Source organism: Aegilops tauschii, chromosome 3, assembly GCF_002575655.3.
Source record: "Aegilops tauschii subsp. strangulata cultivar AL8/78 chromosome 3, Aet v6.0, whole genome shotgun sequence".
Classification (NCBI taxonomy): Eukaryota; Viridiplantae; Streptophyta; class Magnoliopsida; order Poales; family Poaceae; genus Aegilops; species Aegilops tauschii.
Window position 1 is genome coordinate 629,695,067 of NC_053037.3, and position 25,861 is coordinate 629,720,927.

General features: G+C 42.3%; 1 protein-coding gene across 5 annotated transcripts; it reads left to right on the forward strand.

Annotated features, from left to right (window-relative positions):
* The first annotated feature begins 3,246 nt into the window (after positions 1-3,246).
* LOC109778399 (uncharacterized) lies at positions 3,247-25,049 on the forward strand. 5 transcript variants are annotated; one of them, XM_073511414.1, is made up of 18 exons: positions 3,247-3,442; positions 4,096-4,252; positions 4,519-4,780; positions 4,951-5,170; positions 5,257-5,380; positions 6,199-6,438; positions 6,921-7,409; positions 8,383-8,757; positions 12,000-12,383; positions 12,727-13,128; positions 13,384-13,767; positions 14,380-14,748; positions 15,163-15,543; positions 16,891-17,271; positions 17,389-17,790; positions 18,013-18,396; positions 18,650-18,715; positions 24,937-25,049. In XM_073511414.1, exons 2-17 carry the CDS (start codon positions 4,097-4,099, stop codon positions 18,671-18,673), a joined length of 4,977 nt encoding a protein of 1,658 aa, XP_073367515.1. In that variant the 5' UTR covers positions 3,247-3,442; position 4,096; the 3' UTR covers positions 18,674-18,715; positions 24,937-25,049. The 5 variants fall into 5 exon arrangements, with proteins under 5 accessions (XP_073367515.1, XP_073367514.1, XP_073367513.1 ...); XM_073511413.1 differs by lacking the exon at positions 24,937-25,049 and adding an exon at positions 22,908-23,207; XM_073511412.1 differs by lacking the exon at positions 24,937-25,049 and adding an exon at positions 19,559-19,910.
* Positions 25,050-25,861: the final 812 nt, after the last annotated feature.

Consider the following 25,861-nt stretch of genomic DNA (forward strand, 5'->3'; position numbering starts at 1 on the left):
CATGTTCCTACTTGTTAGTTTCTTTAGATGACGATGATGATGTTCCATGTCTTGCACTATTTATTTTCATGAAGTTTCGCTGATGATGATCTTTAGCTGATGAACTTGAGTATGTTTAAATGATGATGATCTTGAGTATGTTTAGATGATGAACTGTCATATTTCTGCATAATCTCATATTTTCTGTTTTGAAATGCTGTCAAAATGAATTGAAAAAAAGAAAAAAAAAAGGAAAAAAAAAAAGCACATATCTATCCCAACGGCAAAGCCGACGGCATAGATATGCCAGAACAGCCCAGTGACTGCCATGTGGCAGGGATATGCCGACGACTTGGCCGTCGGCATATTCCTGCTGCCAGGTGAAACCAGAGGCTACCACGTGGCAGAGCTGTGCCGACGGCCAAGCCGTCGGCATAGATGGCTCTGCCATGTGGCAGGCTCTGATTTGTGAGCGCGGTTGACGGCGTCGTTCGTTGCCGTCAGGCGAAAATCACTGCCGACGGCGATGCTATGCCGACGGCCGTACGGAAGCCGTCGGCATTATGCTGACGGCTTTTCTATGCCGACGGTCTGACAAGACTACGCTGACGTGATCTATGCCGACGGGGATATGCCGACGGCTGCCGTCGCATATACCTAAGCCGACGGCAAATGGCCTATGCTGACGGCCCGTGGCCGTCGGCTTAGAGGGCGAGTCCGGTAGTGAGAGCACCCATCCGCCACATCTCCGGCAGACAAGCCAAGACACTGCAAGCCAGCCATTCACCGCTTACGGCCAACTAATTTGAGAAGGCAAGACAAGCCAAGCCCGCTGTGCAGGCTCCACGCCAAGCCAGCCGTCAGGACGCCGGAGCTTGGCCAGGTGATGGATGGCGCCATTGCCTGAAGCACTTGTTGGCTCTCTGCTAACTGACTGTATGGATGCTCGCTGGTGTGCACACGGCCGGCTAACCATGGTGGCTTATCATGGTGTGAGATCGTTTGAAATTTGTAGGGGCCGATAGCCGCTTGCCCTCGCTTCGCTGAAACAGGACATGGCCGCCCCACCGGCCGCAACACTTGCTTCCTCGTAGCACTTGGTAGCAGCCTGACCACGCGAGCTCCGCCCAAATCCTCGGTCTTAGTCCTGCATCTCAAATGTCAGGACTAAGACCAGCATAGGTCTCCACGCGTGGTCAGGTTTGGGATCCACGTTTGAGATGCATTATTCTTGACTTGAAGGCCATGAATACTAAGACCACCTTGGTCATTCGGCCTATAAATCATCATCCATTTGGCAAGCATGTACTTTGTCTTTTCACTAGCTCCTTGCCGAAAGAATCCGAATTTGAAATAGTTCAGCCTTTGCAAAAAACCCTTTAGGGAGTTAGGAAAAATAAAGCACACAGAGAACTACAGTATATTTGTGAGGTAAAATCGATCCAGACCAGCCGTACTCCAACGTAGAGTAACTTGCCTCGCCAACTGCTCAATCGTTTCTCTAAGCGCTCCTCTATATGTTATCAGTCTGCATTAGTGAGACGTCGATAATGTACCGAAATTCTCAATATTTAATCAAAATTAGCCTTGCACACAACCAAACAGTCCAGCGTAATTAGCACGCCGCCTCACTGGCTTCTCCAAACCAGAATTTCCAAATATTGAATCAGAAACATCAGTTTTGTTTTGATTGCTTAATGTTCTCACTTGTGGCTTGACACTTCGTTTTCGATTGGCTACTGTTGAACACTCCCCAAAGAGGCCAAATGCACTGTCAGTGTCACATGTGCGTCCACCATAATGCACAATACTCATCGATGGGTAGTAGTCATTTAGTGTAGCATCGCTAAGACGCCACAAACTAATCTCCCCTAACTGGCTGTCGACGCAATGTCTAGGTATTCATTTAGAAGGAAAATTTATTCAGATGCAACGTACATGGACCGCTAGTTATAGAGACGTCAATTCCTGTATCTATGTGTTCGTAATATCATCCTCTTTCAGCAGTTAGGACAATTCGAAATGACAAAATTATCTTAGGCAACACATTTTGGATAAATGGAGCTTTATTAAACATTTCAGGATATACTCCACGGCATGTCAGAGGAGACGGAGTAATGCCAGCTACTACCTTCGTCTGGGTTCCTGGATTATTTGTCACATAAATGGATAAAAATAGATGTATTTTAAAATTAAAATACGTCCAGATACATCCATGGGCGGAGCCAGGATTGAGATATGTCTGGTAATATATTAAAAGCTACATTTCTACCAGTTGCATATCAACACGATTGGGGTTGGAATTATCATCTATCTACAACCGGTTGTTTCTCAGGTGGTTTTGCATTTTCGTTAACGTTTGAGTTAGAAGCAATGGCCTTGAAAAACAAATTATGTTAGGCTGGAGAAAAAACGAATATGTTTTTGTTGTATCCTTTCTCTTCATCCTTCAGTGATTGAGACATAATGTTTGAAATGTTAAACGAGGAGTAAATTTAGAATCCTAGATTGTAATTTTCCCGCCACTGTCTTCACCGGAATTGTATTTTTTTTCCGATAAAGGGCGATTTTATTAACTCAAAAATGTAGCATTAAGTGGATACAAAGCATTATGAGCAACACCCGGCCTCTGCATAACTAGGATGCACACAGCCGAACACCAAAAGTCTGACAACCAGAAGAAAACAAAAACCGACAAATCAACGGAATTGTATTAATTCACAAAGATTATTATTTACTAATGACGTACCTAGATTCTTTGAAGTTGATCCTGTGATGCATGATGCCCGTGCAGCACACAAGCTGGCATGGTCTCCATCGTGGATTCAAACGCCGCAAGAGTGGAGTGCCCTCTGCCTTAACTTGTGCAGCAGCGGCGGACGAGGCAGAGGCGACGACCGCGTAGGGCGCACGGAGCCATCAGCCCTAGAAGCCATGATGCCCACGAACAAAATTACCGGAAGGACAGGAAACAGACTGCCTGATCTCAGGATTGCACTTTACGTATATGTACAATTTATATCAGTACCAAGTAACGAAAACTCAGAGAGGAGGTCTGACCCTGCCTCCGCCTCTGGATACATCCATTTCTAGGAGAAGTAAATTCGAACGTAGGGTGTAGTATATACAGTAATGGTAGCACACCGGAAGCCGAGGACGGGCAGGCGGTGGCCCGATTCACGACGAGATGAGGTATCAAACCACATGTAAAATCCTGGTGATGCGGGTCGCCTCAGAGCTCCCACCACAAGTGGCCACATACGTCAAAACACACACACACACACAAAAATAAAATAAAATGGATGCAGTCCATGGGAGACTGTTAGGCCTTCCCAAGGTCATAATAAAGAAACAAGGAAAACTCTCCAAGATCCAGTCACGGTAGCGTTTCATTGCTCATTTCAGAGTAGGTACAGTCCAGTCCACATCTTCTTCAGCCTGCAGCCCCGTCCACTGCTACCAGGTATGTACACATCTTCTCCAAGATCCGCTGAATCTCTGTCTCAGCAGCATGTTGCTTTGGTTTGATTTGATTTGCCTAACTATAAGTTGAGATCTAAACGGCAAGCCGCGAATTTAGCCTGTAGAAATAAATAGCAACAACACCACCCAAGTCAGCCTGAATGGATGGGATCCGTTCGGGAGTTGGTGTGCGAGAGACATTGGGGAAGACATTGGATTCGTATCGTGAGTGAGATTAGTCAGTTATACCCCCTTTCCCAGTACGGCTATGTTGGGTTAAACCTCTCTTGAGAGGTTTCAAGGGAGTTGAGGAGGGGGATTTAATCCTCCCCAATCCACTTCAATCCCGGTCAAACCCCTTGCAACCGAACAAGCCCTACAACAAACAGGTCAAAGGATTGGGGTTCAGAGTTCACCGAAAAAGGCTTTCGCCCCGCTTTATAAATAAAGCAAAATTGGGGTTCAGAGTTCAAGGTTCAGATTACGTCTCAGCATCTTCTTGTATTAATGTGTAGGGTTGTTTGATCCCTAGTTGTTTGGTACGCAACTCCTTGTTTGGATCCATGCTTCGTCTCTCATGGTTCATGATGAATTGCATTACATTTACTAGGTAAGTATACATGTCGAATTAAGCACACTCTGTACTCTACTTAGGATGGACGAGGCAATCATGGAACACAACGTATTGGAGCGTATATTTGACGGAAGCATCAGACCGACAGATCTAAAGTTGTCAGCTCTAGAGAGCATCACCAGAAATTTCTCAGAAGAGCGAATAGTTGGTATGGGCGGATTTGGAACCGTTTACAAGGTAAACTTCACTCTTCAGAGATTTTTTTGTTTAAACAACCTAAATACCTCACGTGGTTGGTCATACTTTCTTTTTGTTTCGACATAAGCGCCAAAATAAACTACTACCTGAAAAAAGTTCCATTGGTAGATGCAGAATTTTATCAATATTACCGCTGTGTCTATGTGCTATACTCCCAGGCAAAATACTTTGGGGTGGTATGTTGCCAAAACAAATTGTTGCATTGCATCTTCAGATAATTTCTAATGTCATCCAAGTTTAAACAGGGTGTCCTTCGAAATGGACAAGTTGCTGTGAAGAGGATAAAGAACAATCATACAATAGATGAGAAAGTATTTCAACGCGAGGTTAACAGTTTATTTCATGTCAGCCATAAGAATATAGTTCGGTTTCTTGGCTTCTGTTCTCACACAGAACATAAAGCAATCGAAAATGAAGGATCAAGAGCTTACATTTACGCCGAGAATAGAGAAAGAATACTCTGTTTTGAGTACATCAACAACGGAAGTCTTGAAAATTATATTACAGGTACACTCTGGATATGAAACTTTTCTCTCTCTTTTAAACTTCTACTCTTCAATAACAGGGCCACAGATTATAAGGGACTGACTAACAATTATACTATCATTTTTTATGTCTAACAGTGCACAAATAAATGTTGAAAGACCTCAGGTTCTTCTTTCCTTTGGGTTCTGCAGATGAATTAAGAGGGCTTCAATGGGACACTCGCTACTTCATAATAAAGGGAATATGCGACGGTCTGCAGTATCTTCATGTGGAAAAACAAATTATTCATATGGATCTGAAGCCAGCAAACATACTAATAGATCATAATATGGTAGCCAAAATAACTGATTTTGGCTTATCAAGAATGGAGGAAAATGCACAAACCAAAAGTACAACCCGTGTTTCATCACCGTAAGCAATTTCCAAAACAACAAAACTTCTTTTACCTTCGTTACAATTCATTTTCTATCTTCCATAATTAATATATTCTCATGCAGAGGATACACCGCTCCAGAATACATAGACAAAGGCAAAATGTCAGTCAAGTATGATGTGTATAGCTTGGGAATCATAATAATCGAACTGGTGACAGGACATAGGAGTATTCCCGATAGTAATAATGTAAGTGTTTTTCATATTGTAGGTGGCCTCTTTTTAAAGGTTTAGCAAAACTATTTATGTTGCATGCAGTTAGAAGGTTTGGTATGCCTATGGCTTGATTCAAAGATAAAAGCATACTCTTTCGATAAAGAAGGGTAATACAGTCGCATGTATATGCTGTAAGACCTTTGTGATGATACTTTCTGGATTTCTAATAAAAGGGCCGCATGCATCGTCATGATGCAGAGGCCGGGGGTATACCTCCATTTCAAAAAAAAATGTATATGGATATTTAGCTGCATGATAATCCACAAAATTCCGCACGTGAGACAACAAGCACCTGTTTTGTGCCGCTCGTTTTTCTTCTTCGTGCTTCCTGTAAAAGGGGTATTCCCAGAGTCTAGACAAGGTACCCCCGGTCCGTAACCTTGTAACTTTATTCATCTTGTGACATGTCTAATATGTGCCCAATTACAGATCTAATGTCGACTAACTTGGTCAACAACCAAATATACTCTTTCAAGTGTTTAAAATCCATTAATTTAATCAAAGGGGAAATAAGCTAAGTAGTGATTAAGCACCCAATAAGTGTTTTAACGGAATAGGAATTTGCATCTCTCTGTACTTCTGCTTAATTTGCATTACAAGCATCGGATGGCATATTGAATTTTTCATGGTGCCACAGTTTATAAGAGATCTAAAAACATGATGTGTACATACCTGTTGGCATAATGATGTCTTGATTCCTGAACCGTGCCCACATGGTTTGTCTACCCTATGCTTATACAAATCATGGGGATTGAATATTTTGTCACTATATCAGCTTTGTCAAATGGCAGGTACGTAGAAGATGGAGGCACAGATTGCATAAATCAGGGAAAGAAACTCTATTCAGATGCCAACAGATAGAGAAACTCATCGAGATCGGGCTACTCTGCCAACAAGATGATCCCTATAAGAGGCCTTTTATATCAGATATAATACGTGTTATTAATGAACTGGAAAGCACAGATAGTAAAATCAGCAATACAAATGAAAAAAGTAGAATCAGCAATCCGAACGAATCTACGATAGGGCAGGTAAGCCCATGCGCTCCTCATAACTTCAATAGAAGTAACACTCCAATTGTTCCTACATTGTTCTTTAGATATCATTGTTTTGTTTCGAAGAGAGAACATGGAAGCAAAGTGTACGTGACATGGTCCCTAGGGAAGCCCTATGTACATGTAAATGCACACGAGAAACAAACCAAGAAAGTGGATCCTACATTGTGGGAGAGGACTTTTAGATATATGTGTGGATGCATTCTTTCTTCTACGCACTCCTATATGAAAAACAATTGAAAGTGATATTATACAGGCAAGAGAGTGTGCCTATTACCATGACCTGGTGTTTAATTTCCATCAATGCTAATCCAAACATTTTATTAAATTAGAAAAACCCATTACAATTTGCCTACTATTCTAATTGTAGAAGTTTCCACCTTAATGAACACAAAGCTTATGAGATTTTAGGAAAAGTACATCTCACGGTCGCAAGGCATCTTGGTTTGTTCTTACAGATAAGCCCCTACTTGGAGGATGACATGCTTGGGATTGAGCCGCTCGAGTTATGCTTTCCTTTTGAGCTCAATAGTCAGATATCATGCTCACTTAAGCTAACCAATGAGACAAATGATTTTATTGCATTCAACGTCGAAACGACAAGCCCCCTGCCATACTGTATACAACCAAATAAAGGCTTTGTGGCTCCACGATCGAAGTTTGGTGTCAACATAACATTGCAACCACTAGACAAGGCACCACAAGACAAGTACACTGGTGATTTCATTGTGCGGAGCACCAGAGTGAATGAGAATCTTGATGACATAACTGAAGATATATTCAAAAGAGAGGAGGGTAAATTGGTGGATGAGGTGAATCTGACGATTACATATAAGGCCGAGGAACCCCAAGTGGATGTGCCACTTGGGTCGCCTATAATTTCAGATACAGGAATTTTGCACGGTCCACACGTATCCACAGTGCTGTCAACCGAGGCAGAATCCAAGGTGAGCATAGTGACTTAATTAAACTTGTGAAGAGTTTAATCACCTTCATTAGCAGAACATACAATTGTTTAAGAATTCGATCTACTCGGCTTGGGTATAACTACATAGAGCGTCCAAATGTGTGCCATATTGGTTTTCTGGTTGACAAGAAAAGTCTAATCCTCATTGCGATTTACTTGAGTTGACTATGTCATTTGTGAGTTTTATGCATTTCAAAACATAGATAAATTAAAAATTATCATTGGGGAGACTAAATATGTGTCACTTTGGTTTTTTTGGGTAAGAACATAATCTTGAATGTTATTTATTTCATTTGATTATATCATCTATCAGTTTTATACATTTTTAGATTACCTTTTTAAGTAGACGAGCTGACTAGCTGCTAATCTCTGTTGAAAACGAAACCCATATGTCTGGCAGCAGTGTGCCTAGTTCATTGTGACACCTACTTTCCCTGTTAATTAATTCCATTGCATTACTATTTGTCAAGAATAAAATAACAGATGTACCCTAAACTGAAGCTTCAAATGGTTGGCATCATCAGTCTTGTGATGCCTGATGATTAGTGTTCCAGGAATAAAAAAAAATGTCCTGTTGTGTTCACGGTCCCAGTTTTGTCCCTGGTTTTTACTCGCGGATGTGCAGGCGATGTTTTCACAAATTGCACTTACCAAAAAGAGATAGAATGACCCCTATTTGACAGGATACTTTTTACTTCTGGATAATGGCGTGCTGCTTATTCATTCTACTATATAATAATAACAACCATTGGAAATAGTTTAGTATGAAACTGTTGAAAGGAAAACAAGCTGGAAAATTATCTCAAAAAAGTGAAATGGGCTATACTTGAAACAAAACTTGAAAGTTAGAATTGCCAATCTAATATAGATACTAATTTAGCTGCTAGTTAATGTTCTATAATTGACTGTTTCTAATAGGCCCATTTATCCATGGATGTGGTCTTCCTTTGCAGATAAGTGCATCTAGCTCAGATGAGGTGATCCAGTTTGATCCCCCCGAGCTCTGCTTTCCGTTGGTGCCAGATAAAAAGGTGTTATCCTCAGTTAAAATAATCAACATTACAGATCTGTATGTCAGTATAGCCTGGTCTTCACCAGAAGAAAACTCCGCAATGTACGCCGTAACCAGTTCCTTATTGATCATGCCTCCACGGTCCACACGATGGCTCACAGTAACAAGAGAAGAAAAGGAAGATGCAGTAAAAGACATGCAGTTCAATGACCAAGTCTTTGTGTGGTACACAATGGTGGCCGAAGATATCAAAGTCTCCGACCTTGATTCGGAGGATTACAAGGAATATAAGAAGTTGCCTGTCGTTCTAACAAAGGTAAGTACACTAATTTTCTTTTAACAAAGTTCACTGGTTAGATTGAATGACACTTTTTCCCTCCAAAATTCTTATAGTCTAGTTTTTTCTTTTTCTGAAAAGGAGGATAACCCCCGGCCTCTGCATCATGACGATGCATGCATCCATATATTATTAAGAATGCAAAATCCAGCAGCCGAACAACATCAATCCAGAAATAAAGCAAAAAGAAAAGCTGAGGCTGCATGCCTCGCCACGGTAACTCCACCATATAGCTACTAACCCTATGTTAGAAGACAACATAAAAATGAAAAATATACAACTCCTGGGCTACGCCTTCAAGAAGGAATCGCCGCACGTGCGTCGATGATGGCGAGTCCAACAAAAGGTTGAACTCCGGATTCTCATCCCCAAAGCCAAGTTTCAATCCACCATCTCCAGCAAGGTCACGACGCAGGCACGCATCAACGTAGCCTCAGCAGAGATCTTGTGTTTCCTCCGGAGTGCATAAACTCGTCGTTAAAGCCCTCCGTACTGTCATTCCTTATCCAGCAACCGACACCTCGATAACTATATACCTTTGGAGAAGACACCGGAAGACAAGGATGTCCCATACTGCATGCCTCCCGCCACTGTCGCACCACCTTCAATCCAGCAGCAACAAGATGAACATGACACCTCCGCCGGAGCCACCATGCATCACTTGCCAGTTGCAGGCATGACTTGACGCCTCCGCATGAGACGTCGTGCGTAGCATCCACCGGTAGCGTATCTGTCAGCGGCTTCACCTGCCGGCGACACGCATTGCGCGACGTCTCCGGAAGATACGCGTGTGTCACTTGCCGAGTCGCATCGAACCCGGTCTGTTGATGGAGGGGACGTCCCATACCGTCGCCAGCCACAGGAAGGTTGTCACCTCCTCGAGATACAGTCTCCGAGTAGCCCACACAACCACGGAGTCTGTTGCCTTCGAAGAAGATGGGTCGACATGTAGCACCCACCGCCACGCCAGCCATTGTCGTCGCCCATACGACGACAACTGCCGCCACCACCGTCAAATGGGTACTAGTGCCCGAATCCCACACGCATTGTCCCTTGGTCAGCCGTGCTCGGCTTACCGTCGTGCTGTCAAGTAGGCCACTACCAGATCGGCATCCGGGTCAATAGCCGCCGACCGATCCCCTCCCTCCTGGCCGAAGTCAAGAAACAACGACGCCACAAGGCACAGCTCTATGGCCGCCGCCGCATACCCTACCTTGCCATGCTACCCAACCTGCTAGATCCAGGGACGATCTGCGTGCCACGCACCAAGGCGCACGCCCACGACCCATCAGAAAAGGGCCCCGCCACCGCCTTCCCCGGAGACATCCGAACTTTGCTGGAGGGCGCCTCCGCGATGGCGATGGAGGAAGGTACAACGGGGGAGGGGGTGGCGACGGAGGAGGGATCCGACGGCGTTCTTGGTTGGCGGCAATGCTTGGACGCGATTCGTCTGGTCGCGGTAGCTAGGTCTAGTTACCCCTTCAATCTGTGTTTTTTTTTCTTTCTAGAAACTTTTTTTGCCAATCAAGAGCAGCGAGTTCCCGCAACATTATGAGAAAAGTTGTCCAATTCATTTTGGAAAACCGTGCGAAAACCCAGACAAGAACAACTGGCAGGCTTAGTTACCGGGCCTCGAGCAATGCATGTCTACCAAGCCGAGGCAAGAAACATAACATATACTCAAAATACACTAAAGAAGGCTGCAAGATGTCCAACACCGTGTCATCGTCATCACTCACTGCGCATGACCTCTTATTCGGCGACCCGCCCGCCGGAAACCAGTGGCGCACGCACGCCTCTCCCTTCGCGCCCTTCTGGGCCGGCCCATGTGTCGGCAGGACACCCCCTGTTTTTTTCACTTAGTTTTTTTCTCATTTTTTCAATAATTCGTTGTATCAAAAAATACTAAATTAAAAAAGATAATTTTATTAAAAAAATGTTCCGGAATTCAAAAAATGTTCATGAATTGATAATTTCTTCACGATTTCAAAAAATGTTCACGGTTTAAGAGAATGTTCAAAAATTAAAAAATGTCCATGATTTCAAAAAATTGTTCGTGAATTCAAAAAAATGTTCACAATTTAACAGAATGTTCACGAATTTGTACAAATGTTCATGATTTCTAAAAATTGTTAGTGAATTTTTAAAAAAATCGTGATTCCAAAACATGTTTATGATTTAAAAGAATGTTCACAAATTTGTGATTTTTTTTATGATTTCAAAAATATGTTTGTGAACTTAAAAAATGTTCATAATTTCAGAAAAGGTTCATGAATTTGATAGATTTTTGCAAAATGAAAAAACAAGAATACAAATGGAAAAATAAAAACAGAAAAGAAAAGAAAGGAAAAAGGAAAAAGGAAACAGAAGAGGGAACCTAAAAGAAAACAAAAAAAGAAAAACCGAAAGAAACAAAAAAAAGCGGTTGGGATGTAACACAGAAATGGGCCGGCCCATACAAAAACCAGCGCGTGAGCAAACCCCGTAATGGCAGCAGAAAGCCCAAGAAGGCAACTCTGCTAAATCCATAGACCACAGAAGCAAAAGTGACTCACCGTCTTAGGAACACCTTTGTCTGCATTTTTTTTTTAGAAAAAGAGGATGATCCCCGGCCTCTTCATCTGGGTGATGCATACGACCACTTTATTAATTATTCTCACAAGACCTTTTTCACTGCGATGCCTTCAAGAAGGGAACGACGCAGATAGCGCCGCCACCGCCGGCCTTAGCAGAAACCGAAGGCAAATTTTCACCCAGATCAGTTCGAAGGGATCCAGCTCTCGTGCAAAGGCTGCCGTCCCCACCAACACCACCAGGCAGAATCCTGGAGCACCGGCAGATCAGCGAGCCGCCGGCACCACCGCATCCAGATCGCCGGCACCATCTTTGTCTGCACTGTCTCATACAAAACCACTCAACTGGAGCCGGCCCAACGTCGGTCAAAAACCACTCAACTGGTGCCGAAGCGTAGACCACAGAACACCCACCCATCAAAACCACTCAACGTTCCCTCAAAAAAAAAATCAAAACCACTCAACGTCGGTCGTTGTCGCCACACAAGAAGCCACACATGGAACCATGCATCTCTATGTTGGGCCAACCATGCAATTTATTTCTTCTGTACACTAATGAACAAATAATGTAATGTTGGTTCTCTGATTGTTTTATTCTCTGATGAGTCAGACTAATCCACCTAGGATTGATTGCCTTCATTTTTGTAGATAAAAGACTCTTGTACTACCTCCACAGAACTGATCCAGTTTGATCCACCGGAGCTAGGCTTCCCTTGCCTCAACAAGACTTCACTCTCCTCGCTTAATATGGTCAACATTACAGATTGCTACGTTGGTTTCAATAGTTGGAGCTTCATGGGAATTGATGCCTGGTACACAGAGCCATGTCGAGGGATTCTGCCACCACGGTCCACTCAGAGAATGCTTGTACAATGTGTACCCAAGGAAAATGAAGCAGAAGAAGACATGCAGTGCAAAAAAAGCATATTCCTGTGGAACATGATTGTGGCTCAAGGTGTCGAATCCAGCTGCTTGATAGATCAACTCAGTGACGAAGACAGTAAGGAGCTGCCCGTCATTTTTAACAACAAAGTGAGTTCCCTAATGAAGCAATGCATTGTTTGTAGTACTCTTTTTTTTTTACTAGCTCGTGTAAAACGACTTTTGCCTCTCCGATAAAGGAGCTTGGTAACTAGAATCATGAGGTGGATTTGGGTTATGTGGCATCTGGTTTGACATGGCATCGTAATTATTGGTGAGTCCCACTCCCACATGCCATCCCCCGTCATTTGATAAGCCTAGCTAGTTCCTAGCTAGGGATCATGAGGGATTAGATTAGCTGGTAAGTTAGTTGGTTGGTTGAGCTTTGCATCCGACGTACTGCGCCAGAGGTGAGCGGGCCTAATGCACACTTGTGTCCATTTTGTTTTTGCAGATAAGCAGCCCATTTACCTCAGCCTCAGGAGACAAGCTGATCCGGTTGGACCATCCTGCAGGTCTTGCCTTTCCGCAAAACAAGACAGGCTTGTCCTCAATTAACATTGTCAACGTTACCAATTACTATGTTGGTTTTCGTCTATTTAGTAAGCCTGGAAAAGATGCGGCTGTGACCTACCATATGTTTACTGAGATAGGAATTTTGGCACCACGGTCTGATCAAAGACTCGCCGTAGCAAGGCTAACAAATGAAAAGGAAACACAAGATACAACATACAATGACGACAAGCTCTTTATATGGAATTCCATTGTCAGCGAAGGCATCAAAGTCAGCGACCTTGATGGTTACATATCTCTCCAGATAGAGCAGAGTATCGAGTTGCCCTTGATTTTTGATAAGGTAAGTTCCCTAGCTAGTAGCTACGTACAGAAACGCATTACTCTTACTCTTCTTTTGCATTCTTGTACCACCATTGCTCGGAGTTGACGTCTCTGAAACTGATGTTAGAGAGTCTTGCCCACCGCGTGATCCTTATTTTGATGATGGTGGCGACGCCCTGAATCTGGAGATATACTTTACGCGGCATGATTACGTTCTCTGATCGGCTGTTTCTTTTGTCCCCAATTAATCTAACACCCATGTTCTCCTCTGCAGATAACTTCATCTACATCAGTTGAGGTGATCAAGTTTGAACCCCCCCAAGTCTGTTTCCCCTTCCTGCCGAGTAAACGTCTGTTATCTTCAATTAAGATAGTCAACATTACAGATTATCACATTGGTTTCAATACGCAAGTGGACGAAACCAATGTGGCGTTGTACATCACGGAGCCACCGTGTGGAATCCTGCCACCAGGGTCCACACGAGAACTGGTGGTAACAAGGGTCGCCAAGGAAGATGCACCGGAACTGGAAGACATGCAGTGCAAAGATAAATACTTTGTGTGGAGCTGCGTTGTGACTCAAGATGTCAACGTCAGCGACCTCATACGATATATGCCCGAAAAGGAGAGAAAAGAGTTGCCCATAGTTTTTATGGAGGTAAGCTTCATAATTTTGTAATGCATCGGTTTTAAATTTGATTTACTCTTTTGCGCTCGCCACCACCGGATAAGAAGATGTAAAGCAATGGAATCCTGTGTTGACGACTCGATGAAGCTTCTTGCACCTTTATAATACTATACTATGGTGTTAGTAAATATTGTAGCTTGTGCGCCTCAATAAAGCTCGTATTAAAGGCAAATTTTAATATGGTCACTCCTCATTTCACATGAGATATAAGAAGGTAAAATATATCTGAGCCATTAAGTAGTTTGCAATGTTAGTTTCAAACTACTGCCATTTCTTGTAAATTTCCAAGGAACGAGACTTTTTACAATACTGTATACATTTTTTTAAAGATTAAGTTGCACCATATTTTCCCCATACTTATCCTGAATTTCATATTTTGAACGTAAACGGTACATCTCTCAAACACCTAAACTAGACACTCTCAACTGTTAAAACTAGACAGGATACGCACCTGTTGAGACCACTCCAAAACGTTTTGCGTGCTGAGATGGGAGTGTTGGATTAAACAAATACCAAACGTTCTCTGCCTGAATGTTTCTCAGGCACCAACTAATCCGCAGCTATATATGTTCCATTTTGCAGACAAGCTCAAACGAGTTGATTCAGTTTGATCCTCCCGAGCTCAGCTTTCCCCTGTTGCCAAACCAGAGAGTCTTGTCGTCAACTAAGATAGTCAATATTACAGATCAGTATATCAGTTTCAGAGTATGCACCAAGAAAAGCAATTCAGCAAGGTACAACGCAAATCCATCGGAAGGAATTTTGCCACCACTGTCCACGCAAGTAATCCTGGTAACAAGGATAGCAGAGGAAAAGGAACTAGAAGGCACTCAGTGCAACGGCAAGTTTTTGGTGTGGAACGGCATTGTGACTGAAGATGCGAAAGCCAGCGATGTTATTGATAACATGTCCGAGACAAAGTGTACCGGTTTCCTCATTCTTCTTAAACAGGTGAGTTCTCTATATGTAATGAATATGTCCTAATTTTTTTTACCTTTGTGTTTTTCTTCTCGACGACATTAAAAGAGCTAAATATCCCCATAAATGTCCTCAGGTCCTGACCTTTGGAGCTCCCATACCTTTTACTTTTGCTTTTGCTACTGAACTCCTTGTGGCTCAACTAGAACACTTTTGAGCATACTAATTTCGGTAGTAAAGGAATCTGGATGTGATGCCAATGACTACAACTACTTGCTTACTACAACTATTATCATATGTTTTGAAAAGGGGGAAGATGCTGTCCATTGCACCAATTGATGAACACGGCCATTTTATTGCATATTCCCCTCATGGTCAAAGTCACGTTGTGTTCTCTAATTGCATATTTTTACCCTGCCTAACTTATACATGCTATGTTGTTTTCAGCAGACAAGTTCATCTATCTCAGAGGAGTTGATCCAATTTGATCCACCAGAACTTCACTTTCCCATTTTGCCAAACAAGAAGGTGTTGTCCTCAATTAAGATAGTGAACCTTACGGATTACAATGTTGGTTTCAATACATATAACAGGCCAACAAGTGTGGCATGGTACCACACAGAGCCACCGAGAGGAATCCTACCACCACGATCCACACAAAAACTTATGGTAACAAGAGAAGAAAAGGAAGATGCATTAAAATATAAGCAGTTAAATGAAAAGTACTCTGTGTGGACAGGCATTGTATCTGAATGTGTCAAAGACAGCGAGCTTAGTGATTGCATGGCTGAACAAGAGAGCAAAGAGTTGCCCATTGTTCTTGACAAGGTTAGTTAACTATTTTTCTTGAGGACAAATTCATGATAATTTACTTGGTTTATTATAAAAACCGAGAGAGTCAACCCTTGCTTTTCCCATGGTTTTTTATTTTGAAATGAATAATATTTGGTACCCACTAAAATTTGGTAAATTATCCATCATTCGTCAAAAAATTCGATGAAACATGATTAAATTTAGTTCAAATGAAAACTAAGAGCAAAAAAAACGAGAAACAATATGGAAACAACTCTACATATCCATCCCTAATACGGCAACCACTACCACCCCTAAGAGGATGCTACTCTTGCAATCAATGCTTCGCAACCAGCTCCCAAAGATATTTGCAACACAATAAAGGTGGATAAAGTCACATCGTTGACTGCCCATATAGAACACGCAAACTTTTACTAGAAAAACTAAATGGTCAATATTCTTGTCATGACGACAAAACCACATGGCAAAGGTCACGCGAAGCCATGAAGATCAAAGCCAAGCAATCAGCCACACGCGACGGAGGTAGTGCAGCTCCGATTATGAGAAGAGCTATGGATGGAGATATGCAAGGTTGGTGCCGCGGAAGATCACTGAACAGACCACCTGTCGCTTGTCACCATCACTACATGGACTCTGCCGCCACAACAAACAACCCGAGACAATCTGGCTGACATGCTGAAGAGCCAACTACGTACTGTGGTCCTGTTGCGGCCAAGGCATCGCCCTAATCCCTAGTCTTCACTCAGATCTGAGTCACTGATCCTCAAGCCCACACATCGGTCAAACCACTTGCAACTTGCTTCAGATCCGGCCAGATCAAGCCACCGGTCCTGTCTACCATCCAACCCCCTCACCAGATCTAAGATAGAAATTTACCGCTGTCAATTTGGTTCAGTAGTAAAACCCAACACCAACCCCAAGGGTCCAAGCTAACCCCCACAACACATCATAAGTCAAAATCCATACCCTTAACTATTCAAAAAACTAGACTATGTTTCCAATGAATATTTAGTAACCTGGCCTATATTTGGCAGACCGTAAGGCCACTCATAATGCGAGTATCATAAATCATCATGAATAGTAATATATATATACTATGTTACTATCTTCGCAATGAATGGTATTTAAACATGGTGACACACTTGTGATTTCTGATTAAACTTTAATTTCATACTACTATCGTCTCTCCCACTCCCTCCCTTAAATACGTACGGGGAGGCCTAAGTACTAAATGATCATGGAATCCATCTCTCTGTGATGATTGATGCGCCACAAACCCACTTGTGCAACTTTATTTATTCCAGCAGAAACGAATTGACCAAGATTTTTTCTCATTCATTAAAAGTCGTGTTTGTTTTGCAGATAAGCTCGTTAACCTCCTCAGATGAGCTGATCCAGTTGGATCCCGCCGAGCTCTGCATGCCCCACTGGCCAAACAAGGAAATCAAGTTCATGGTAAATGTAGTTAACACTACAGATTTCTACGTTGCTTTCAATGTATATATCATCCGCAGGAATGCAGCGCGGGACAAGATACCTGCAGCTGGTGAATTGAAAGGAATCCTGCCACCACGATCCACTAAAATAGGAAGACTAAATTGGAGAATTGATGAGACGGAGGAGCCCGTAGAAGATTACTTTGTGTGGAGCCGTGTTGTGACTGAAGGTGTCAAAAGCATAGACATCACTGGTTACATGGTTGAGGAAGAGAGTAAGCAACTGCCCTTTATTGTTAATAATAAGGTGAGTTCCTAATTACGCAATGTATTTTCTTGTACAGTCAATGATGATCAATTTAAATCAGTAAAAGCGAAACTGTTGATGATTTTCTTTGGGCACGGTTGTGTTGTTTCTTGGCAGGCAAGCCTAAGTACCTCAAAGGAGCTGATCCAGTTTGAGCCGCCTGAGCTCAGCCTCCCCTTGATGATGATGCCAAACAAGCCGTTGGTGTTTTCAGTTAATATAGTCAACAGTACAGACTACTATGTAGGTTTTGATGGATATAACCTAAAAACAAATGTGGCCTGGTACTTCACACAACCCACGGGTGGAATTATGCCACCACGGTCCACTCAAAGACTCGTTGTAAAAAGGGTACCAAAGAAAAAGGAGGAGCTTCTTAGTGAGTGCCAAGACGATAAGTTCCTTGTATGGAGCTGCTTAGTGAGTGATGGTGCCAAAGCCAAAGCTAGCGACCTTGATCTTGCTGGTTATGGTAAATACAAAGGGAGTAAGGAGTTGCCGATTGTTTATACTAACAAGGTAATTAAGTCCCGTAATGCAATGAATGTGTTTAATAATCACGAGCTAGGCCCCCATGATATATACTACCTTCAAAGCTCAAGGATCGTGTTTATTTGTTAGCGTTGCAACATTTTTCTGTCCTACTGCTACCCGCACACATTTGGACCTGTCTTATATTTTTGTCTTCATTGAAAATCCTCGGACTTGTTGAATTGAAACAGCTGCATTCCTTTTCTGCAGACAAGCAGCTTATGCACCTCTGACGAGTTGATTCAGTTTGATCCTCCACAGCTCCCCTTCACCTTCCTTCCCAACATGAGGGTGTCCATGTTGCGCTTGCTTAAAATAGTCAATGTTACTGACCACATTGTCGGTTTCAGCGCATGGCCTCATGAAGAAAATTCTGCGTCCTACACAATCGAACCGGATGCAGGGATCCTGCAACCACAGTCCACGCAAGCAATCAAGGTAAGAAGGACCCCAAGGAAAAAGGACACGGAAGACATACAGTGCAAAGACAGGATTTTTGTGTGGAATGGAATTGTGACTCAAGGTGTCCAAGTTAGCGATGTCGGTACGTACTGGAAGAATGAAGATAAAGAGTTGCCCATTGTTCTAACAAAGGTGAGTTTTCTAATAAATTTGTCAGTCTTAAGTGTCCACTTACCCATGTCAGTTCCAATAAGTCATCCCATTGGGATTCGCTAATGAGTTCAAATTTGAACTGAAACCATGACAAAAATTATGAAACGGCGGGAGTAGTATATATAGCATAATTGTTGGGATTGACTGTCTTGGTCGTAAACTTAGGTACAGATACAACTATTACACTAATTGACACAACTAATAACTATCGGCTTCCTATTTATGTTGACAGCCTGGAGAAAGCAGTTCAAGGTAGGACTGGCATGGTCGAATCTCTTGGACGTAAAGGTTTGTAAAGGTAATTAATGCATGCTTATTTCGCATTACTACTTTTTTTACTCGGCTATAAGAACATTTCTTGTGGCTTTAGTCTGAGCATTTTGGTAAAACTCATGAACTGTGTTGCTAGTCTCCATGTCCATGCGGTATGGTTTTGGTTTGGTTTCCTTTTTGTGGTGTAAATCGGCAGACATTCTTTCTGTGGGGTAACGGAAAATGGCAAAAAAAAAACGTAAGACAATTGCTTGTCTGCAACAATTATATTTTAGATGCACAAATAAAAGGACATTGGAATGTATAATATCAATTTTAAGAACAGTAGTCTGCCCAAAAAATATAAAAAATAGTTATCCGTCGGAAAAATGTACCCATACCTCAGTATCAGGCACCTGAACTTTATGCACACTCAGCGGCACTGGATATTTTTTATTGTTTTCTCGATTGATCTTTCCTCCAATAGATGCGGGGGAGTCAATTTACTGGTTTTCTTCTGCTTGTCGTACCACATTTTTCTGCGACTGCTTGCTGCCAACCATGATATTGCATTTCCGTGAAAGGCATATTTGGGGCTATGCCCATGAATCCCACATAGTTTGTATCTGGGAAAATGTTTAACCAAGGCCTAAATTAACAGATGTGTTTTACAAGTGCAGAAATATTAAACGGTCTTTAGTAAATTATTATAGGGAAGGGCTGGCAAAGCAATTGTTTTGTTTAGGCTGCTGGCAAAGCAATTGTGATTGACCTTGTTTGTTGTCTTTTAACTCAATTATCATTTTTTTAGTTATTATTAGCTCAATTGTCGTGTATACTAGTTTTTTGGCTTTTAAATTTCTAACTTAGAGCATGGTTATCTATGTAGGCCCATCATGGGTTTGTAACACAACATAAATCCTGGATATTGACATGGCAAAATCGATATATCTACTGTAAAAGAAATAGCCGGCAATGAGCTTGAGGACGAGGGACGTTTGCTCGTCATGGATGGAATCATTTAATTATTATAAATAGAAATTTGATACAATAATCTCAGATTGTTTCTGTAGCTTGAAATTCCTCTGTTTCTGGTAATTTGTGCGAACCGACATAACTTGTAGTTTGTGCGTTGGCATGTTCACCCATGCCCTCACGTCATTTGTACTACTCATTCAGGTGGATTCACACTATCATGCGATTTGCTCAACTATTTATCAAGTTAAGTAAATTCTACTCCACTTCTCGGGCTCCACTACCTATCCAACTTCAGTAAATTTATAGGAGAACGAAGAACAGCAGTCAGCAGTGTGCCCATCTCTTGATAGGTAGTGTCGTCTCTCGGGCTCCACTGTGCTTCTCCTTCGGTGTTGGATATATGTATTCCTTCTCTACGAGTAGCAATTTTCATTCTATCAAAGATGAAACTTCTTTTGTGAAATAGTCCGTTTTACTTCCATAATTAATTTATTATCCACTTCAGCCACACAGAACAATTAGAATATAAATTGTATTGCTAAAAGGATCTATGGGTGTAAACAACTGGGTCATAGACTTTTAATTTGGACTAGTACACGCGAAAGGTAAATGAGAATTCACGAGACAGCCGCATCGATAGATTAGGGAGGCAGAGGGAATCCTGTGGCTCAAGATCATTCGAAAATGGCAATTCTTGTCAATGACATCCTGTTTGGGAAGGATTGGTCGCTACCATGGAGGGTCGCGTGTCCCAGATGAAGATTGGTCACCTGCAGGCCAGCAAATGAGTCGTTGTCAAGACACGGAATTAGAGGTAGACAGTTACTGATATTGATCAGTGAGGCCTCTTGATCAACCATAGACCGGATTTTATTCGCAAAATGTTTGTGATTTTAGAAAATTTTCACGATTTCAAAGATGTTCATGAATTTTGATAGATGTTCGGAAATTGAAAAATAAAAAGGGAAAGAAAAAAAATGAAAAAAAACTAGAACAATGAAAAAGTAAATGGAAAACAAGAAAGGAAAATACAAAATGATAAAAGAAAAAACAAAAGGAAGAAAACGGTTCAGGGAAGGTTCTAAAGGCTTCCCAAAACCGGTGGAGATCAAATCCGCAAATGGGTCGGCCCATACAAATACCCCATGCGTGAGGGGGTACGTGTCAGGTCGCTCGTGGGTGACCTGCGCGCTAAATAGGAGGCACCCTAATAACCAGTGACATATCGGGCACTGTTTTTGTAAATGCTCAAGGTTTGGGGGTTTCGGCGGACTTTTGATGGGGTTCCGTAGTTGATTTGTGGTTTTTCTAGTATGAGAGCATAATGGAGAACATCCAAGGACTCATGAAGGGACTTAGGATCGATGTCTGCAGTGGAGAAGAAGGGGGTCAAGGTGGCTGCGGAGAGCCAAAGAAGGTGTTAGCCTGGGGGGCACAAGCAGTGGGGAAACTTTTCTCGGAGAGGTAGACGCATGCAGGGGCCATGGGGGAATCACTTTGGGAAGCATCTGGTGTCTGGTTAAGGGGTTGGGCTGGAGGGAGCTAGGGGACCATATTCCTGATTACTTCCAGGCAAGCGCCCATGGTGGTTTGAAAAAGAGATGTTAGATGAGTATGAACTTAAGATCATCCCGATGTGGATTAGGGTTTTCGACATGCCAGCGGAATACAAAAACAGATATGAGTTTCCATGTGTGTGGGAGAGGAGATGTGTGTGTGTGTGTGTGTGTGTGTGTGTGTGTGTGTGTTTGTGTGTGTGTGGACGCACACGCGAGAGAGAGCACTAGTGTGTGTGTGTGTGTGTGTGTGTGAGAGAGAGAGAGAGAGAGAGTTAGATGGATTCCTAGCTAGCTAGGGAGAGGGGAGAGAGAGAGAGAGAGAGAGAGAGAGAGAGAGAGAGAGAGCGCACGCCCATGCGTCTGGGAGAGTCGTACATTGTTCTAGCTAACTAGGGAAAGAGAGGCCTAGGGAGAGTTTACCGGAGACCTAGAGAGTGAGAGGGAGAGAGGAAGAGTCATATGGAGTTCTAGCTAAATAGGGAGAGAGAGAGAGAGAGAGTAGGTGTGAGAGTAGAACCCGATTTTTTCAGGCCATCTTGCATCACTCCTATCTGTGCTTTTCAGGCTAGGGGCAACAGAGGTTTTATTATATTCCTGATTTTTTTGCACTGCGAAAAACAACTTAAGGAAATATGTACCAGTATTGTGATAACTATCGTTGAGGATGAAGCTAATGGCAGACAAATAAAGAATGCTTTCTCAGCACGTCCTATTGGTCCTGACACCTTTGTGATGTGGTTTCCTAATAACAAAGAAGTGACTAAAGTATGTTATAAAGAAAGAACGAGCTTGAAATCATGTGTTGTTGTTGTTAGGGTTACTGCATGGTCGGCTTCTATCGTTGCTAAAAGTGTGATGGAAGTTTCCTGGATGAAAGTTGGCAATGTGCCAATTGAGGAAAGAAGTGAAAGAAACCTTGCGTATGTGTCTCCTCGACTCCTCGTTGGTGGGTGTGCCTCTAGAGACCGATAATGCAACCTTACATTGTCCTGACTTCGCATTGGCTGTAGAAATGTGGATAAAAGACCTCATGTGGTTGAAGTTATCTAGGGATATCATTTCTATATGATTTCTACTATGAGGCTAAAAAAGTTTTGGCGCGAGACCCTGAGAGAAGAAAAGGTGCTGCTCAAATAATGGATGCTTACCACATTGGCCTCGGTCGCCACCTCCTCAAGCCCAAGCCTAGGCCCCGATCCCAGGCAGCAGCACCAGTAGCATCGGCTCCTCCACCCTTCCCCGCATGCCCACGCCTCCGCCCGCGACCCTCTCTCGTGAGCAGAGCAAAGCACCCTCTCACTGCCTTGCTTATTTTAGGTTGCTTGCTAGGTTTTCGCTGCATTTGGGCGGGGATCACTTGATTCTTGTTCCTAGCGAGCAACTAGTTTATACTCCTCTACTAAGTAATCCCTCAGAAAAGAAATATAAGAGCGTCTAGATCACCATTTTAGTGTTTTAAAAGCTCTTATATTTCTTTACGGAGGGAGTAATTTGTAAGAACTAGCTGGGTGACCCAGGTTTACTATATTTTTGTCCTTACTTCCCTATAGGTTTGATACAAATTGACTGATAACTTATATTCAATTTTGTTCTTGACCAAATTAGCATTTTTTATATCACTTAAAATATAAAAAGATATCATGGCTAAGATTATATCGCGTTATTGCTTGAAATAAATCTTTGTCCACCAATATTTTGTAGGCATTTTCTCCAAGAAATAAATATGAAATCTTCACCCACCAGTCTTCAAGTTGGCTACACTGTAATGAAGGTTTTGAAGTAGTCTAATGCTTTGCTTTTAATTGCTTCCAAGCATTGCCACCTTTCAGTTATTCCTCTGAAGTAATGTAACCTATGACTTACATCATCTAAAGTTACAGACACATTTTCTCCCATTCACTACCATGATAGGTTGGCTGCTTTGATGGTGTCCACGTCATTTTTGTTGAGACTCATTTTACACAACATGATTTTTAAGTTATTTACTCAGCGTTGTCATAACTTTTTTTTTCTTTCTATATGAGCCAATCATGATCTGCATGGACATATAGGAATATATGTTAGTGCAGCAAAACTATTTAGTAAAATACTCTCGTTTCACCCACTCTTATCATAGCTTACTATTTTTTATCATGGCATGTTCCTTCCGTCGACCTTTTCCGTTATAGGAAAACTAAACCAACTTAATTATTGCATCTAACATGTTTTTTTCTTTCAACTTCCATTATTGTAGACACAATGACATTTTTGTATGATGATATTATGCATACTGCACTGAGGTTTGTCCTTCTATTATTTATTAGTCTCTGTCACCTCCTGCGACTGTTTTGGTAATCCAATTCTTTAGGTCTAAAGTTTTAGTTGTAGATTTATTATCACTTTGTGAAGGACATATAATGAAATTGTCTCATGTCCAACTCATGAAAGTGGCCAACCACACACACAAAACCTGTCGGCAGATAGCAAAGTCATATAAGCCAAAGCTATGCCTACGCATGGAAACATAAAAAAACCTGATGTGATCAAATCTGCATCAATCATCTCATGACACCACAAGGACAATGAGATTCTTCAACAGATCCGACCACTAAAAGCCAGACTCTAGGTTTTCACCGTCACCCTGAAGAACTAGTACGCACATATTCGAGCAATGCCTTCAACAAGGTAACGACACAAAAACATCGCATTGCCAGGTACAACCAACTCGGCTTAGACCTAGGTTTTCACACCGCAGCTTGAGACTGGGTACTCAAGGAGCACCACCATCAGAGTCAATCATGTGTTGTCGCCATCACTTTCCCAGCAGCCGCATGCTCTGTACTAGAAACCAACCGTCGCTATTGCACAACCATACCCTCTGTATCAAGTCATCGTCAACAAAATGCATCTACCCGTCGAAAGCAATCACATGATCTAGCGAGAGTACCCCTCACAAAGATCTTCCGGTCGCCAACGCAATCCGTGGCAAGGTTGGCGCCGTAGGACGGAGTGGTCATCATGAACCAACACCTACAACGGAGAGCCTCACCACCGGCTGCCACCACGCCAATCCTGAGCACCAGCGTGCAACTCTGGCCAATTGCGCATGACCCATGGCTGGACCCTCACACACACTGGATTTGGCCGCAAACCATGCCACACCCGCCGATCTATCCAAGTTCACGGTGGAAGTTTCGCGGGAGCCTAGTTGGAGGATCCTGGTCCAAATCGGCGACCTGGGACAAGCCATGAGATTGAAACCCTGGCTGGCAATGCCCACGTACGTGCCCATGGCCACCACTACCAAAGGAGTCGATTCCTCAATGCACTGACATGTGGGACTTGGTAGGAAGAGAGGGAACACAACAAGCTGATGAGGTGTCACCTGGACTGTTTGACCAGTCAACTAGACAAAATATGAAGCTCTACGGTGAGGCAGTGACCGTATAATCACCAACAAACGTATATAGTTATTGTATTCTTAAGTATAGTGGCTAAAGTGAGCTATCAACACAAGTTCAATGACTACTAATGCATTTTATTCAATCCAGCATTATAGTCTTCGTGCAATAGTGGAGTACTCCGCTTTTTTATTGTGGCAGGGTGGAGCCCTAAATTAATAGTGCTAGATGATACCTCGCACATTGTTGCCAGAATGTTTTACAATATATTTATTGGCATTTGGTTGTATGGGACATGAATATTTGCATCAATAACATCAGAACTAATAACTTACAGTGTTGGACTGCAGCGCTGGGCGAGCCAGGGCTGGGGCGAGAGTTAAGCCAGGGCGAGCTGGGCTGCAGCACTGGGAAGCTGGGACTACTCTTCTTTTCCTTTTTTTCTATGCGTTTTCGTAATTACAGAAATTGAGAAGAACAAAGGCAAGGAAACAAATGTCTAGGACTTCTAGAAAAAAGGTGAAACTTGTTGAGAGTGCTTTCTGGAATATTTCCAAACCTACGGAGGTGTTTCCAGCAATTTTGGATGAAGTTGAATTCAAATTCATTTGAATTTAAATAAAAGGATTTGAACTAGAGGTACAGTTTAGAAGTGTCCAAAAATCAAGAGATTTTGGTGGAGATTGGAAAAAATACATAAGAATTTTGGGCAAGGTTTGGGGGCCAAACTTGTAGAAAGGCATGCGAACTATGGAAAGCTTTTAAAGGCAAAGGAAAAGCAGTTAAATAAAATAAAAATAAGGCTCAAAAGATTTTCTAAAAATGTTCACTATTATTTATTTGATGTTAACTATTCGATGTCATGATGACATGTTGATTCAAAATAAAATAAAATAAATATTACATTAACAATTAAGGAAAGAATCAGAGAAATTGGTCTCGGGCTATTACAACACTCCCCCACTTATAATAGATCTCATCCCGAGATCTAGAAAAGAAAGAGGAAGAGGTTTAGCTATATAGTTGCATCATTTTTTGGTGGGGTTATATAGTTGCATCATTGACAAAAGTAGAGATACCAAAGAACATTGGAGGTTGAAAGACATGAAAAAAGGCCACAGGGAACAAGAGAGAACTTGGACAACACTCTGGTTGAAAAGAGAAACAACGGATCCAACATGAAGTTGACAAGATTGAAAGAACTTCAAAATAAAGGAAGAACACGATGCTCCCAAAACAATTGAATGGAAGGTAGATACTTGGAACCAATTGAAT

Bases quoted from the DNA above. Each gene is read 5' to 3' on its own strand.
- LOC109778399 (XM_073511414.1), top strand. From the start codon at position 4,097: ATGGACGAGGCAATCATGGAACACAACGTATTGGAGCGTATATTTGAC. The intron at 13,129-13,383 runs GTAAGTTCCCTA...TCTCCTCTGCAG, and splicing joins TGCCCTTGATTTTTGATAAG to ATAACTTCATCTACATCAGT. The intron at 17,272-17,388 runs GTGAGTTCCTAA...GTTTCTTGGCAG, and splicing joins CCTTTATTGTTAATAATAAG to GCAAGCCTAAGTACCTCAAA.